Source organism: Lycorma delicatula, chromosome 1, assembly GCF_047948215.1.
Source record: "Lycorma delicatula isolate Av1 chromosome 1, ASM4794821v1, whole genome shotgun sequence".
NCBI lineage: Eukaryota > Metazoa > Arthropoda > Insecta > Hemiptera > Fulgoridae > Lycorma > Lycorma delicatula.
Genome location: NC_134455.1, coordinates 339,231,097 through 339,248,497, shown reverse-complemented (window position 1 = coordinate 339,248,497; position 17,401 = coordinate 339,231,097). Strand labels below are relative to the sequence as shown.

General features: G+C 30.1%; 1 protein-coding gene across 1 annotated transcript in view; it reads right to left on the bottom strand.

Moving 5' to 3' along the window:
• The window catches only part of vap (RAS p21 protein activator vap), a 126,046-nt gene that overhangs the window by 52,446 nt on the left and 56,199 nt on the right, over nt 1-17,401 (bottom strand). The window contains exons 6-9 of the mRNA XM_075382278.1: nt 14,459-14,579; nt 5,709-5,830; nt 2,973-3,134; nt 204-316 (exon numbers count right to left, since the gene is read on the bottom strand). Coding sequence (XP_075238393.1) covers nt 204-316; nt 2,973-3,134; nt 5,709-5,830; nt 14,459-14,579 — 518 coding nt within the window. The remainder of the gene's footprint in view (nt 1-203; nt 317-2,972; nt 3,135-5,708; nt 5,831-14,458; nt 14,580-17,401) is intronic.

Here is a 17,401-nt window from a genome sequence, read left to right as displayed (position 1 = left end):
GGAATTTTGACAAAAAATAACAATAATTTACTGTATTAATGAAACTCAGTAACACATATCATAGAGTAAAACTAGCATTGCCTGTATACTACATCATGAACTTAAACAGCAGGCTATACAATTTCCCAAATTTATTACCAATGTAAATAACAAAAAAATTTATACAATCATTAAGACACTTTCAAAATCCAGTTAAATCATACCTATGAGCATCCAAAATGTGTAGATGAAGACATCTTAATTCTCTTAATCGTTGCACTTTTGGAGGTCTTTTAATCTGAGGCACACAAAGGGGTTTAACAGCATTAATCCAATCCTAAAAAAGAAATGGGATTATAAATAACCAAGCAGAAATTCAGACAAACTTTAACATTACTCAATCAAACAGCATTTCAAAATAAAGATTAAAAATCTTAACAATTAAGTCAACGCTACCTAAATCTAATATTTCAATTTAACTAAAAGCTAACAGTTACATATTCTCACACCACAACTTAAGTCAACGAGTAATTTTTGCAGTGGATGTAACCAGCATTATATACGCTGTAAATGAAATTTTAAGAATGGTTCACAATGATATCAAAAAAAGATATTCCTGGTAAATTTTATCTGAAAAATTTTGTTCCATCAAAATCGGAATCTGTTACAAATATCCAAAACTGATATGTTCTGAATATATGATATATGTTCAAACCTTTTTCCATCTGTAAAATTGAAATCACATTGCAAAAGGAGTTTGCTTGAACCGTTCCAGATTCCACTAAAATCTTGTTTCCATTTAATGCTTGTGTTCATTAAATAAGTTAAAATACTTATTAGTTAATATTAAATAAATTGTGTAGGAAAAAAGTAATACAACTTAATAGATAAGTTCATAAATTTTCATATCCAGATCTCACAATTTTTCAATTATTGATGCCTGTTGTACAACAAGAGTCACAGAATCATTAAGTATTTTATTTTTTATATATAAATAATTTCTTAAAATTATTAATTTCATTTAATCCAGATATTTCTTCTTATAAATTATAACAAACATTTACGGTCATTTAAAAGTTCATCATTATCATATATTTGATACAGCTTCTCTTTTTTTTCAAAATTTTCTTCTAAAAATTTTTTTTACAGAAGCCACAAAACTTCCCAATACTTAATTCAGTTGAAGAGCCCAGTGAGTTGCTTTAGAACCTCGCAATGACATCAAGCATACCATATTACAAGAGAACATCAAAGCTGTATTCAGCTTGTTAAAATGCTACAGCTATACTGAAAAAAAAACTAGCTTAATTTACATATTTCACATTGAAATTAATAATAATTCATTTATGTGTAATAATAGTGGTATTTTATCTTGATGGCTAACTTACATATTACTTTTAATTTTTTCGTTTATTATTATTATTCCAACCAGTTTTTCCAGCCACTGCAAGGTCTGGATGTGTGTATATAGGCAAATGCAATTACTGCTACTGGCTTGGCAGGCCTACATCTGCAAATGTAAGTGTAAATGTAACAGTAAACATGTAGTCCTGAACAGACTCAGGTCGGCCACTCCTGAGACAAGTGGTTAATTGAACTCAACCACCAAAGAACACCAGTACCCACCATCTAGTATTCAAATCCATATAAAAGCAACTGCCTTTACAAGGACTTAAACCTTAGAACTCTCGACTTCAAAAATCAGCTGATTTTGCAATAAGTTTAACCATTAAACCAACCAAGCAGGTTTTAGTTTATTATTAAAATCTAATTATTTATTTACAAATTTAAGTTACACGCAAATAACATTGGAACTGAATTTTTTAATTAGTAATATCTTTTACTGTATTCTCATTTCAAAAGGAGTACATGTCATATGATGACAATCATTTCATAGATATATGTAGTACACAAAGTTTGATAAAAAAATATGTTGAATTTTAGTCCCCAAAAAAATCTTTATTCATCAATATTGATTTGGTCAACTTCAAAGTACCCTTCATATATAATACATTTATGCCAGTGCTTTTTCCAATCTTTGAGGCACCTCTGAAATGCAATTTTCAGTATGGCATTTAGCTCCTTCAGCAATACAATCTTCAATTAAATAATGGCAAAACATCTTCCTTTCAAGTCACAGGGCAGCCATGTCCAGTGATCACAGCAGCTGAAGCAACATAACGACGATGTTGTTTATGGCTAAAAATTAACGAACAAGCAGTGAAGTGTGAGCAGGTACATTATAATGGTGCAATTGCCATGAATTTTTTCATCACAAATCCATGTGTTCTCTTCAGACTGCTTCATGCAAATGGCATAGAACTTCCAGGTAGTACTCCTTACTGACCATACAACTTTGTGGTAAGAACTCATGATACGCTAAGCTGTTGAAATCAAAGAACATAGTGATCAGAACCTTTGCATTTGATTGAACTTGAAACAAGTTTGTTTCACAAACAAACTTGTTTCAAAAAAAAAATCTGATCAGGCATCTAATGTTGCTCTTACTCCTCTGTATATCTTCATCTTCCACTCAGCTGTCCATTTACAATTTTCAGTGATTTCCTCCATACCTGTATTTTGAATGCCTGCAGCCTTTCTTTTCCTTTTTGGTTTTTAGCCTTCATATATTCATGTAAAAATTCAAACCAAATAAAAAAAAACATTTCCTTGAGTCTACCTCTATTTAATAAATGTTTCTTTAATTAAATGATTCTTTTGTAATTACAATTGTGTTCTTTACTTCATTTTCACTTTAGTGATCATCTGTTAAAATCCTATACTATTTTACTGGTTCAGTTCTTGTTTCTTCTGTATACACATTCATATAGTTATTGTTTCACTTGAATACCTTCCCTTTGCAAATTAAATTCTGGAAATATCTGAGTACACATTAAACAGGTAAATACAACTTAAAAATTTTAATCTTGATGTAGTATCAGAGAATACAAGTTCAGAAAGAGAAACTGAAATAATCATATTAAACAAAATACCTGAGCTGAATCTGCTGTATCTGCAGACAAATAAGTTATAGTAGCTAAACATGGCAAGGCACGTTCAACTAATTGAAAACAATTGGGACGATCAAATACACTATCATGAACTTGATACAAGTAAGCGCAACTTAAATCAATCAGTCCCTTTGGTTTCGTCCTCTGTAAAAAAAAAAAAAAAAAAAAAATCAAAAAATCGGTGTAGTAATAAACAGTACAAAAAAGCATTATTAAAATCATCATTGTAAACCGAAAACAATAAACCCAAGTGTGTGTGTGTGTGTGTGTGTGTGTGTGTGTGTGTGTGTGTGTGTATAGGTGTGTAAAAGAGAAAAATGAGTATTGTGTTAATCTAATTGCAAAATGATTTTGCAATTATAGAATTTTATATTCTATATCAATAAACAAAATATATCAATGAGAAAGATTATATATCAGCTGATTCAGATTCATACCCTGATCATGGTTTAGAATTTTTTCATTTATAATTTATCTACCTCTTCTTTCTCATTGAAATACAAGCAGAAACAAGACTAGGATTAGAATAAAAATATATTTAAAATTGGTGCAATTGAGGGATAGTAAAAACGAAAATCCTTAAACCACTGCAGACATTTCTTTTTTAACTTTTTCTGTGCAGTAGAAATTAAAATAAAATAAAATTTCACCTTAATAAGGTAACATTAAAATACTTCTTATAATTTGTAATACGAGTCTCTTAATCTGAACAAAAGACTTCTATAATTTGATGATATTCTCAGTTTCAACTTTGCTCTAATGTTCATACTTTCTATGACCTTTAAATTCAACCTTTAAATCCACTTCAGAGACTACTTTACCACCAGAATAATTATCAAAAGAGTTTTATTAAAATTGTTTAGAAGTGGTGCCTAAACAAACAGATTCCATTTTTATTAATTACACTACTATATAATTTACCTTTAACATTCTTCATTATGCACATAACAACAAACAACTTTACTCAAATTTTTAAAACATTCTTGTATTTTTAATAATTTCCTATTAAACAATTTCTAACAGAGGATCCAAGAAAATATTTTACCAACAATGAAACCATATTTATTTCAAGGCAATGACATTCAAACATAAACAATTTAAAAATCCAACTGAAGTTTTCCACTGTTCTCCAGCAGCACTGACCAGTATCAACAATGAACAGCCCTAAAATCCAATAAAAAGAATGCTATTTCAGGAAACAATTCTTAGAACCTTTCTATATATTATCTGGTTCTGAAAGGTTTCAAATCAATCAACATAGAAAGACTGTAGCCATTATTCAATTACATGAGTATTTTTGCCTCAAATGATGGCGCAAAGCATTCACTGACTTCAGTTATTAAATTTATTTATTTAACTATCTGATCACTTAACATTAAATAACAATATACATAAAACATAGATGACAAACAGAAAAACACCATTACTAAAAAATATAATACACAGTAAATAATTCTATCCTGTAAACGATAAAAAATAAATATTGCACCCTCCAGTAAGATCGCTAGCAAAAGATCGCTTGGATTCCTGGACAAAGGGTGAAATAAAACCATATTAAAATTTTAGAAACCCAAATTAAGGGGTAAACTTTATGATTTCTTATGGTTTTTGACCTGAAAAATTGAATAAAACAGGTTCCAGAACCATATCTCCAGTAGTTTTCATAATATCTGACAAAATGAAAAATCTGTTGTGTAATAACATGTTTTTTTATGTTTGCATTATTAAAACGTTGTTAAATGATTAATAAGTGCGTAAAATGCATTATCAAATGTTGTAGAGAATTTAATTCTGAGAAAACTGATGTAAAATAGCCCAATAAAAGCCCATAAGAACCATCAAAGTTTACCTCTTAATTTGAGTTCCTAGAATTTCAGTATGGTTTTATTTCACTCTGACCAGGAATCAGGATGAAATCTTTTGCTAGCTGTAACTTGCTAGCAAAGCGTATCCGGACCTGTTTACACGAACTTTTTTTCATTATTTCGGCTAGTAGAATGAGCTCAGAAAACACTGGTAACACTAAGTGAATCACCCTGTATTCATAACAGCCTTTCATTAAAAAAGATGTTACATGAGAGGAACATCACTGTCGGCTTGAAATTTTGATATATTTTCCCCTATAAGATAGTGTATGGAAAAAATAAAAACTTTTAATATGTGCAGGAAATCACTAAAACCAGAAATCTGTAACCTGACAATATGTATGAAAATTATGAACAAACAAACTAAACTTAACTGAATCATAAAACATCTTTAGAGAAATAGTTTGAAAGTGGAAATAAAAACAATAGGTTTTATTAATAAAAACTGAACAATGATATAAAATTTTAAAAATTTATAATTTTTCAAATCTTCACGGACATTTTCACTAGGTTAACACTAGAGTTAATCTAGTGAACACAAAAAAATAAACATAAAAAAATATATATGTATTTCAATATTTTTCCTCTTTTTGTAGAATAAAAAGAATTTTTATTTAGATAAATATACTTAAATAATTTTATATAAAGAGATAAAATTGTAATGTGTAAGCAGTAGAATTTTTTTATTAATTTATAATGGTACTACTAAATTAGCTTTCTACTGTAATATATGCCTGAAGTTACTTTTTGTACATAGGTAAAGAATTCAATTTTGTTATCAAAATTACTTAAAAGGACAGATACATAAAAATAATAAACTAAATAATAATGTAATACTTAATCTAATACTGACTTTTGGATTGTCATAAAACAGTAGATGTGTATCAGTGCCATCAATTATTAAAACAAAATACATTAACTTCCATTTCTTATGTTTTTCACTTTTTTTATTCAGATATCCTTGCATTTTAATACCTAAAAAAATTAAATTAGCAATACTTTAATACTACAAACACTACAATTTCTTCAAATTTTCAAATCATTAAAAGGTAAGTTTTCCCTAGTTTTAAGTAAACTGACTACTATAACAATTGCCCACTATAAAAGAAACAGCTTACATGAAACACTTTAATTTGATGGTGATCTTCAAGAAACATTTATAAACATGGTTTCAACCAGTAACATTTTATTATTACTTCATATCCTTCAATCTCTACGATTCTGACCTCCGAGAGTTCCAGGCAATCACAGAACCAAGAGGTTGATAGGGATACAATTTTCTGTCTTAACCAGACAAAACACTGTATTATTAAAACTAAATTTTTAAAAATTTCACTAGATTATGTTACAATCTCAATAACTGGAACTTTGCAGAAATAAAGGTAACATACTTTTAACAGCAATAAATTAATAAAGTAATTAAAAATATAATTATGTTTACGAAACCTTTTACCCAGAATTATTTACTAGCTCTAAAAAAGTTAACATCTTTTAATCAACAGAAAGAAAAAGCTTTCCAATAGGATCAATCCATTTGAAGTGTGCCAAAAAACCATAACTGGTTGCTTGACCAGCTCAAAAAAATTGAAACTTACCCACTAGTTTCCTACATGTTTCAGAACCTCAAAAATATATTTTTTTAAATTTTTTATTTAAGCAGTTTACCTGTGGCGGCGGCCATTTTTGTTACGGTGTGCACACCTATTTTGTGATTGTAAGGGTTTACAGAAAAAATCATAACTAAAAAATTATTGGTCCAGGAAGGATGAAAAAAAAGCAATTTAATCACATTTTCTCAAGGTAAAAGATTGGTCCAGTGCTTTTTTATCTATCTCTCTTTTTTCTATTTATATATCGGAAATTACCAATAAAGTTAAACATGAAAAACAGTGAAATTTCACTTTTGGTAAATTTTACTTATTTGTACTAAGTAAAAAGGAAGTATTGAAATCATGGAAGATTTTGATTTCCAGATTTCAATAGAAATATCCATTTAAACCATCCCTGAATCCATTTTGACTAGTTTCAGCATGGCATCTGTACATATATATGTACATATGTACATACGTATGCATATATCTCACATAACTCAAAAACAATTAGTCATAGGATGTTGAAATTTTGGATTTAGTACTGTTGTAACACCTAGTTGTGCAACTCCACTCCTTTTGATTGCAATCGACTTAACCAAAAGTGTCCAAAAAGCCAAAAATCCAAAACAAATTTGGATTTTGGACTTTTTCTTAACAGCAGTAATAAGCCCTCATTGAGAGCTTTTCAACAATATATCATAAGTGGTGTTTATTTTCATTGGTTCCAGAGTTATAGCCAAATAAAATTTTAATTAATGAAATATTTAATCTTAGGGAAAGGCACATCGGTTTGAATCAGACTTCATCTTATATTTTTCAACTTTTTTTTTTTAATTTAAATATATTGATTTATTAATTATTAACCTCTCATTATAATAAAAATTTTACAATGAAAAAAATATCAGAAATTTTTAATAAAAAAATATTTTATGTACTTTTCATTTTAAAAAAAATATGTAAATGTAATTTTATAACAAGAAAGTCATGTGTTGCCTACATCAGATTTTTTTTAAGAGGCAGAGATGGGATACACAGTTTGAATTATTTTTTTATATGTAGGTATATGTTAGTAGCTTACCATGAATAATATTAATGGTGATTTAATAGAAACCCCCTTGATCACTTAATTAGCAAGTCAAAATGGTATTACTTTTAACAAGTTTTTCATGATTTTTGAGAGGTTATAATGTTTTTATTAGTACAATATACAAGAAACTTTTTTATTTGCCATAAGCATCTACAAAAACACTGTAAGTTGTGCAAATTTCAGATTTTTATCACCAGCCCCATCACAGTTATTTAAAGCCAAAATTTGAATTTTTAAAAAAAATTAGTTTTCAAAAATTCACAAAACTTTAGGGATAAATATATGACCATTAATATTATTTATGGTAAAACTACTAACATATACCTACATATAAAAAAATAATTCAAACTGTGCATGCCTGCCATCCCTGCCTCTTAAAAAAAATTACCAAAAGTGAAATTTCACTACTTTTCATGTTATACTTTATTGGTAATTTTCTCATAGGAAGAAGAGAGATAGGTAAATAAATCACTGGACCAATTTTTACCGTGAGAAATATCAATAAATTGCTTTTTGTTTCATCCTTCCAGTACCAATAGTTTTTTAGTTATGATTTTTTTCCGTAACCCCTTACAATCACAAAAATATGTATGTGCACCATAACAAAGTAAACTGCTTAAATAAAAAATGTAAAAAAATTAGTTTTAAGGTCCTGCGACATGTAGGAAACAAGCGGGTAAGTTTTTTTTTGAATTGTTCAAGCATCCAGCTATGTTTTTTGGGACACTTCAAATGAATTGACCTTACTGGTAAGCTTCTTCTTTCTCCTCATGAAAAGATGTTAACTTTTTTAGAGCTAGTAAATAATTCTGAGTAAAAGGTTTCATAAACATAACTGAATAATAATTTACCTCAATTTATACAGAGTGGTCAGGAAGTCATCATACCCCTAAAGTTAACAAAAAATATGAGTTAGGATATGTGTTTAGAACACAGTATTTTTGCTGGGGGTCAGTTGGCAACAGCTTTTTACAATGTCCACACACTGAGAAAAGACAGTTGTGCTAAAACGGCTGATATGAGTAGGGACAGCATTGAGGCGCGACAAGTGCAAGGGTTCATGAATAACAACATACGAATCAAACAATGAAATTAATTAATGATATGTTTCAACAATGCTTTAATAAGCCACCACCACAAAAAGCAACAATGTTGGCTTGGGAAAAACAAACATTTGAATTAAGCAGTGTCAGAGATAGGCCCTCCTCTATGAATCATGAGACCTTGCCGTTGGTGAGGGGGCTTGAGTGCTCAGGGATACAGAGTAGCTGGACCGAAGGTGCAACCATATCGGAGAGGTATCTGTTGAGAGCCAGACTAAGGAATGATTCCTGAAAGAGGGCAGCAGCACTTTCAGTAGTTGTTAGGTGCGTGAGTCACAATGACTTAAACGGCCATATCAACATCACTCAGTCCTCTGAGTACTGCACAGCTGAAAGCAATGGAAAACTACAGCTGCTTTTTTCCAAGAAAATGTGGCAGTCTGCATTTTCATATAACAATGATGGAGGCGCCTTCCTTGGTAAAATATTCCGGAGGTAAACTAGTCCCCCGTTCAGATCTCCAGGTGGGGACTACTAAGGAAGGGGTCACCAGAAAATTAAAAAATAACATTCTACGAGTCGGAGCGTGGAATGTTAGAAGCTTAAAAAAGGTTGGTAGGCTAGAAAATTTAAAAAGGGAAATGGATAGGATTAAATGTGGATGTAGTAGGAATTAGTGAGGTTCGGTGGGAAGAGGAAGGCGACTTTTGGTCAGGTGATTTTAGAGTAATTAACTCAGCTTCAAATAATGGGCAGGCAGGAGTAGGTTTCATAATGAACAAGAAGATAGGGAAGAGAGTAGAGTATTTCAAAATGCATAGCGATAGAATCATTGTAATAAGGATAAAATCAAAACCTAAACCGACAACGATTTTTAACATCTATATGCCTACAAGGGCCCATGATGATGATGAGGTAGAGTGTGTATACGAAGAGATTGATGAAGCAATTAAACACGTAAAAGGAGATGAAAATTTAATAATAGTTGGAGATTGGAATGCAAGCATTGGAAAAGGCAAGGAAGGAAATATAGTGGGTGAATACGGGCTGGGCAAAAGGAATGAAAGAGGGGACCGACTTATAGAGTTTTGCATGAAGTATAATTTAGTAATTGCCAACACCCAATTTAAAAATCTCAATAGAAGAATATACACTTGGAAAAAGCCAGGCGATACTGCAAGGTATCAGATAGATTATATCATGGTTAAGCAAAGATTTAGAAATCAACTCGTTGACTGCAAAACTTACCCTGGAGCAGACATTGATAGCGACCATAATTTGGTGATAATGAAATGTAGATTAGGGTTTAAAAACCTGATGAAAAGGTGTCAGATGAATCGGTGGAATTTAGAGAAGCTTGAGGAAGAGGAGGTAGAGAAGATTTTTGAGGAGGACATCGCAAGACGTCAGAGTAAAAAAGATAAGGTAGAAAATGTAGAAGAAGAATGGGAGAATGTTAAAAAGGAAATTCTTAAATCAGCAGAAGCAAACTTAGGCGGAATAAAGAGAACTGGTAGAAAACCTTGGGTTTCAGACGATATATTGCAGCTGATGGATGAACGTAGAAAATATAAGAATGCTAGTGATGAAGAAAGTAAAAGAAACTATCGGCAATTAAGAAATGCTATAAACAGGAAGTGCAAACTGGCGAAAGAATAGTGGATTAAAGAAAAGTGTTCAGAAGTGGAAAGAGAAATGAACATTGGTAAAATAGACGGAGCATACAGGAAAGTAAAGGAAAATTTTGGGGTACATAAATTAAAATCTAATAATGTGTTAAACAAAGATTGTACGCCAATATATAATACGAAAGGTAAAGTCGATAGATGGGTGGAATATATTGAAGAGTTATACGGAGGAAATGAATTAGAAAATGGTGTTATAGAGGAAGAAGAGGAAGTTGAGGAGGATGAAATGGGAGAAACAATACTGAGATCTGAATTTAAGAGAGCATTAAAAGATTTAAATGGCAGAAAGGCTCCTGGAATAGACGGAATACCTGTAGAATTACTGCGCAGTGCAGGTGAGGAAGCGATTGATAGATTATACAAACTGGTGTGTAATATTTATGAAAAAGGGGAATTTCCGTCAGACTTCAAAAAAAGTGTTATAGTCATGATACCAAAGGAAGCAGGGGCAGATAAATGTGAAGAATACAGAACAATTAGTTTAACTAGTCATGCATCAAAAATCTTAACTAGAATTCTATACAGAAGAATTGAGAGGAGAGTGGAAGAAGTGTTAGGAGAAGACCAATTTGGTTTCAGGAAAAGTATAGGGACAAGAGAAGCAATTATAGGCCTCAGATTAATAGTAGAAGGAAGATTAAAGAAAAACAAACCAACATACTTGGCGTTTATAGACCTAGAAAAGGCATTCGATAACGTAGACTGGAATAAAATGTTCAGCATTTTAAAAAAATTAGGGTTCAAATACAGAGATAGAAGAACAATTGCTAACATGAACAGGAACCAAACAGTAACAGTAACAATTGAAGAAATTAAGAAACAAGCCGTAATAAGAAAGGGAGTCCGACAAGGATGTTCCCTATTTCCGTTACTTTTTAATCTTTACATGGAACTAGCAGTTAATGATGTTAAAGAACAATTTAGATTCGGAGTAACAGTACAAGGTGAAAAGATAAAGATGCTACGATTTGCTGATGATATAGTAATTCTAGCCGAGAGTAAAAAGGATTTAGAAGAAACAATGAACGGCATAGATGAAGTCCTACGCAAGAACTATCGCATGAAAATAAACAAGAACAAAACAAAAGTAACGAAATGTAGTAGAAATAACAAAGATGGACCACTGAATGTGAAAATAGGAGGAGAAAAGATTATGGAGGTAGAAGGATTTTGTTATTTGGGAAGTAGAATTACTAAAGATGGACGAAGCAGGAGCGATATAAAATGCCGAATAGCACAAGCTTAAAGAGCCTTCAGTAAGAAATATAATTTGTTTACATCAAAAATTAATTTAAATGTCAGGAAAAGATTTTTGAAAGTGTATGTTTGGAGTGTCGCTTTATATGGAAGTGAAACTTGGACAATCGGAGTATCTGAGAAGAAAAGATTAGAAGCTTTTGAAATGTGGTGCTATAGGAGAATGTTAAAAATCAGATGGGTGGATAAAGTGACAAATGAAGAGGTATTGCAAATAGATGAAGAAAGAAGCATTTGGAAAAATGTAATTAAAAGAAGAGACAGACTTATAGGCCACATACTAAGGCATCCTGGAATAGTCGCTTTGATATTGGAAGGACAGGTAGAAGGAAAAAATTGTGTAGGCAGGCCACGTTTGGAATATGTAAAACAAATTGTTAGGGATGTAGGATGTAGAGGGTATACTGAAATTAAACGACTAGCACTAGGTAGGGAATCTTGGAGAGCTGCATCAAACCAGTCAAATGACTGAAGACAAAAAAAAAATAGAGATAGGCCACGGAATGGACGAAAGTAAATATGGTTAGAAGCATGTACTGCTTTGTTGCAGTTTCCATTGAACAATCCCTAATGAAATCAACTTGTTAACAGTAGCTGAACTTCATATACCGCAGATGACAACACGAGACCATATGAAAAAGGACTTGAAAGTTAGACCATTTTGTCTGATGTTTATCAATCAACTATCAGATGCAGACATGGAATGCCTAGCCATGGAATGACTAGCACTAGATAGGGAATCTTGGAGAGCTGCATCAAACCAGTCAAATGACTGAAGACAAAAAAAAAAAATAGAGATAGGCCACGGAATGGACGAAAGTAAATATGGTTAGAAGCATGTACTGCTTTGTTGCAGTTTCCATTGAACAATCCCTAATGAAATCAACTTGTTAACAGTAGCTGAACTTCATATACCGCAGATGACAACACGAGACCATATGAAAAAGGACTTGAAAGTTAGACCATTTTGTCTGATGTTTATCAATCAACTATCAGATGCAGACATGGAATGCCGCGCTGCATCCTGCCAGGCTTTATTAGAAAAATTGCTGGCTGCCATGGAAAGGTGCTTTTTACTGATGAGTGTGCAATCTATCGAAGTTCAAATGCCAGAAATGTGTTATTTTGGGTGAAAGAAAATCCTTATTATGCGACAGAGTTGGAAAGAAATCCACCGCATGTTGTAATATGGGCTGGAATGACAGCTCATCATTTGTTTGGTCCTTTTTTTTTGACAGGCCAGTGAATTCACAAACTTATTTAAATGTTGGAGGCATGGTTAGTATCACAGCTTAAAGAGAAGTATCTCATGGAAAAAGTATGGTTGCAGCAGGATGGCGCACCTGCACATTTTGCTCTATCAATCTGCGCATTTCTGAATGAAAAATTTCCAGGACGTTGGATTCGCTGCGGTTGTCCAGCATCACCAGCTCCATTAGGATGGCCACCACAAAGTCCTGATTTCACCACATCAGACAATTCATTACAGGGAATTATCAAGGCACATGCACGTCACTACACCACAAATGAAGAATTGGTGTGATGCTGTGTGGGATGCCTTCAGTAACATAACACCAAAAACACTCCATTGCGTGTCACAGAGGATGTGGCGACATACAGAACTGTGCATGCAACATGAGGTCGAACACATAGACCCATTGGATAATTAAAATTAATACATGTATCAAATGAATAAAAAATAATTATATCACATTTTTCATTTATAACTCATTACAAATTTTTAGTTCTAATCTTAGGGTGTATGGTGACTTCCTGGCTACCCGTAATAACGGAATCTTAAGAATTCTTTGCTAACAACAAATTAAAAGTGAAACACTATTTCTTACATTATTTATAATGGCAAAAAAATAGATAAATTTTTAAGGTTACTTGCTAGAAGATGCATTATTAAACTGTAAACATTTTTTCACCACGAGTTAAACTCCTATTTTTATAAACTCCTACTTATCTATGAATTCCCTACAAAGTACATGATCCTAGAGTTTAAAAGGAAGTGGAAGGGAAATTCCTTTTTCACTACCTCAAAAAGTAAAGATCTTATTTAAAAATATTATTGCAACTTTTTAAGATTATAAAATTTATGTTAATTTAGTTTTTTCTTGGTCATCATACAAAATATTAAATGAAATGCAATTTTCTGTAATAAAACTATTTTTAACCACATTTTGGCCCTTTGAAAATAAGTCAAAAGGTTCTTTTATTTTTTTTAAAATTACCTTCAAAACAAATTTTCCTAATTCCCAGAAATTAAAAATTGTCACGTTAACATAAAAGTTTTCAAAAATGTATGCTCCTAAAGTAACTATGTTGTAAAGTAATTGAAACATAAAAATGAATATGATTTTTTGGTAATTATTTATAACACAATTCTAATGAGTGCATATTTATTTAATAATACTAATTTATTTTTATAAAATAATTATGGTAAATTATGGTTCTTAATTATCCAGTCCTAAGGAATGTGTAATTATTTGAATTTTTTGAACCATAATTTTTCAAAAGTAGCACTATGATTTCATATTAATTTACAAAATAATAGAGAAGTAACTACATAAAATTAAATAAGTCTGTTGTAAATAAATTACTCTTTTTATTTTTAATTGTAACTTATTTCCTATTTTCAACCCTTAGAATATACACTGCTCCAAACCCAAAGTGAATGAATTGGTAATAATTTATCAAATATGAACAACTATATTTTTGACAATTAAAATCCACACATAAACATATCTAATGTAAATATATACAACATATCTAACATATTAATTCTACAAGGTCTAAATTCTATATAATCTTTCTATGTCTTTTATACAAAACAATTGCAAAAGCAGAATAATAATAATAAGTAAAATAAGTAGGTTTAAATGATAATTTAATAGAAATTAAAAATAACAATAATTAAAATGATCTTATACCTTTGTTCTTTTTAATGCCACATTGTTCTCTACATTCTCTTAGAGTTGCATATATCTTTTCAGCATGCTGTTCAACATGTTGTTCTCTAGACTTCATTGGACCATCAGCTTCATTAACTACCTACAAATATTAATAATATTAAATTAAACATCAAATCTATGAATACAAACAATATTTTTTTAACTCCAGTCAACAATTCATAACTAAACTAACATACGAGTAACTAAAAATAATTAAAAAATCATTTATATTTATACTGTATAATAATTACACACCAGGTACAGCTTAAAATAATAAATAATGATCAGAATTTAATTTATAAGTATTTTTACTTGCTCACACTTTAGTACCAGATCAATATTATAATGACAGTAATAAATGACAACTCCTTAATTTCAAATAATATTTAATAATAATAATAAATTATTTATTATTATTTTCAAATAATAATAAATTATTTAATAATTTAAATTCTTTATAAATTATTAAGTTATTAATTAATTATTATTTATAATAAATTTATTAATTTCAAATAATATTATTTTTTAATATTAAATTATTAAATAAATTATTTAAATTATTAAATATAGTATAAATCTAAATGTAATTAAATACTTATAACAATTATAAATTGATATTTCAAGATAACAGGTCAACCCCTTAAAGAAATACTGGTTTTAAAAGCATCTTAAAATGCAAATCAAGAATATCTATACCTGATGAGCCTCTGATCAAATTTTGTGTTTATAAAAACACAAAATATGCTAGCTGCAAAAAACCTGTAGGATTGATTTAATACTAAATCTGCATCCTAACTACACTCCTAGTTTCAAATAGATAATAAACAAAATATTTCGTTAAAATAAAGACCTATAAAAATTTTACTTGAAACTAATAAAAATGCTCATAAGATAACACAAGACTTGTGAACTTGTTTACTCACAAGTAAAACATAATGCGTTTAGGTAAAATGGAAAACAGTGGAATACTACCCAATGAATATATTCAGCCCATAATCGGAACAACACATGAAATAATGAATACACTACTACTTTAATGAACTAGGGAATATGATTTTAGAAGTAATAGGAAGCCCAGATTTATCTAATCAACCATGTCTGCCACAAATTTAGCTTCTGAACAGTCACACAAAATAATGGATTAGTCAATCCATTACTGTAATAAAAAGTGATTGTCCTGCAAGTTACCTGGTGATATTATAGTGCCACAGAGTAGCCACTGGCATAATTGCTATGTTTTATCTGCTAAAAGGAATGATCAAAGGGTAAGAAAAACTGTAAGGAGACAATTAATCCACACAGGACTGGCTCAGATCAGGGTTATTGTCATGCCTAGGACAGACGCAGATATATACAGTATGTTTTTCCAACATAAATATCAATATTGACTGAATAATAATAAAGGGTGGCCAATTTTTTAGCGTTCAGCATGGCGTATTATTCATGGTCCACTACCCTGGACCATTTCTTACACAAATATTTTAATGAAGAAAATAAAGTGAATGATATGACAACAATAACATGTGAAATCAATAATGACCAGTAGACACATCAAACAGATAACAATAAAAATACAGTACATACTCTGACAAATACACATCAAAGGTAAAAAATGAGGTTAATAAATGGATGAAATTAAATTTTATGAAATTCACCTCCAGACTAAGTGCTGACAGTCTTATTTCACAACATGCAATTACTGATATGCATTTATATATTTAAAAACAATGCATTAAACAAAAATAATTATAATACAATAAAAAAGATGGAAAGGTGTATTGAAATGCATTACAGTTGCCATCAATATGATTAAGTAATACATGACTGGCAATTAAGAACAAAATGATACATGTATAAACACTTGACAATGAAAAGACAAACAACTACTTTTGCTGGCAGCAGATAAAAAATCCTTACTGACAGAATTTATAAAAAAATAAAATGTCATAACAATTACTGTTAATGGGACAGTTCCTGTTGACAAAATGAAATATTTCTATTTCTGTGAAAATACTGACAAAACTTTCTCACAGCTTAAGTAAACGTTCACAAGAAAAATAACTGATTGAAGTACAGACATCGGTGACTAGCTAAATGTTTTTCACATATTTTCATATAAGTATAGCAATATTACTCAAAAACATTTTCATGTTCACAAATATACAGTTTTATCAAATTTTACAATGTTGTGCATTTCTTCCAATAATTAGAAAGCTTTTATAATCCTGATTGTCAACTTAAAAAATAACTTGCACAATTAACTTGAAAATACTTCTGTCAACTAAACAGCCTAGATATAAAATCTATTAAATTATAAAATGGACTGTTCTGCATGTTTATTTTGTTGAAATTTTTTTTGAAGATTATTGTAGGGTTTACAAGTTAACATTTTTCAAAGATTTTACTTACCAAAAAATATCAGATTCAACAGAATGACAATTTAGAAAATGGCAGTAATATAACATTAACAACGATTTAGCTGTTTTAAAATCAAATAATTTTAACAAACATTTATTTTGTTCACTTTAATAAGTTATTATAGAAACTGAAACTACATGTAACAGTCTGAACCATTTTTAAGTTAATGTAGGGGAAAGTACAAAAATATTTTATCAAAAAACCTCACTTTTTGAGACTCCAATATATATAATATGTAGTTAAGGAGCTAATAGAAGAGATAAATTTTCAAAATCATTTTAGTTAATTTGGGAGAAGGCAAATACAGACTCTTTACAAGTAATAATTTTCACAAAAAACTATTCTATTAGTTGAATCTTGTATTTATCAAAATGACACTATTTATCTAAAGAATACTACTTATTCAGAACACAGAAAAACATTCTTAACAATCTTGCACATAATATTTTTAAATTGTTAAATCACAAACAATACATACAAGTGATTTTCCATCAATTGATAGTT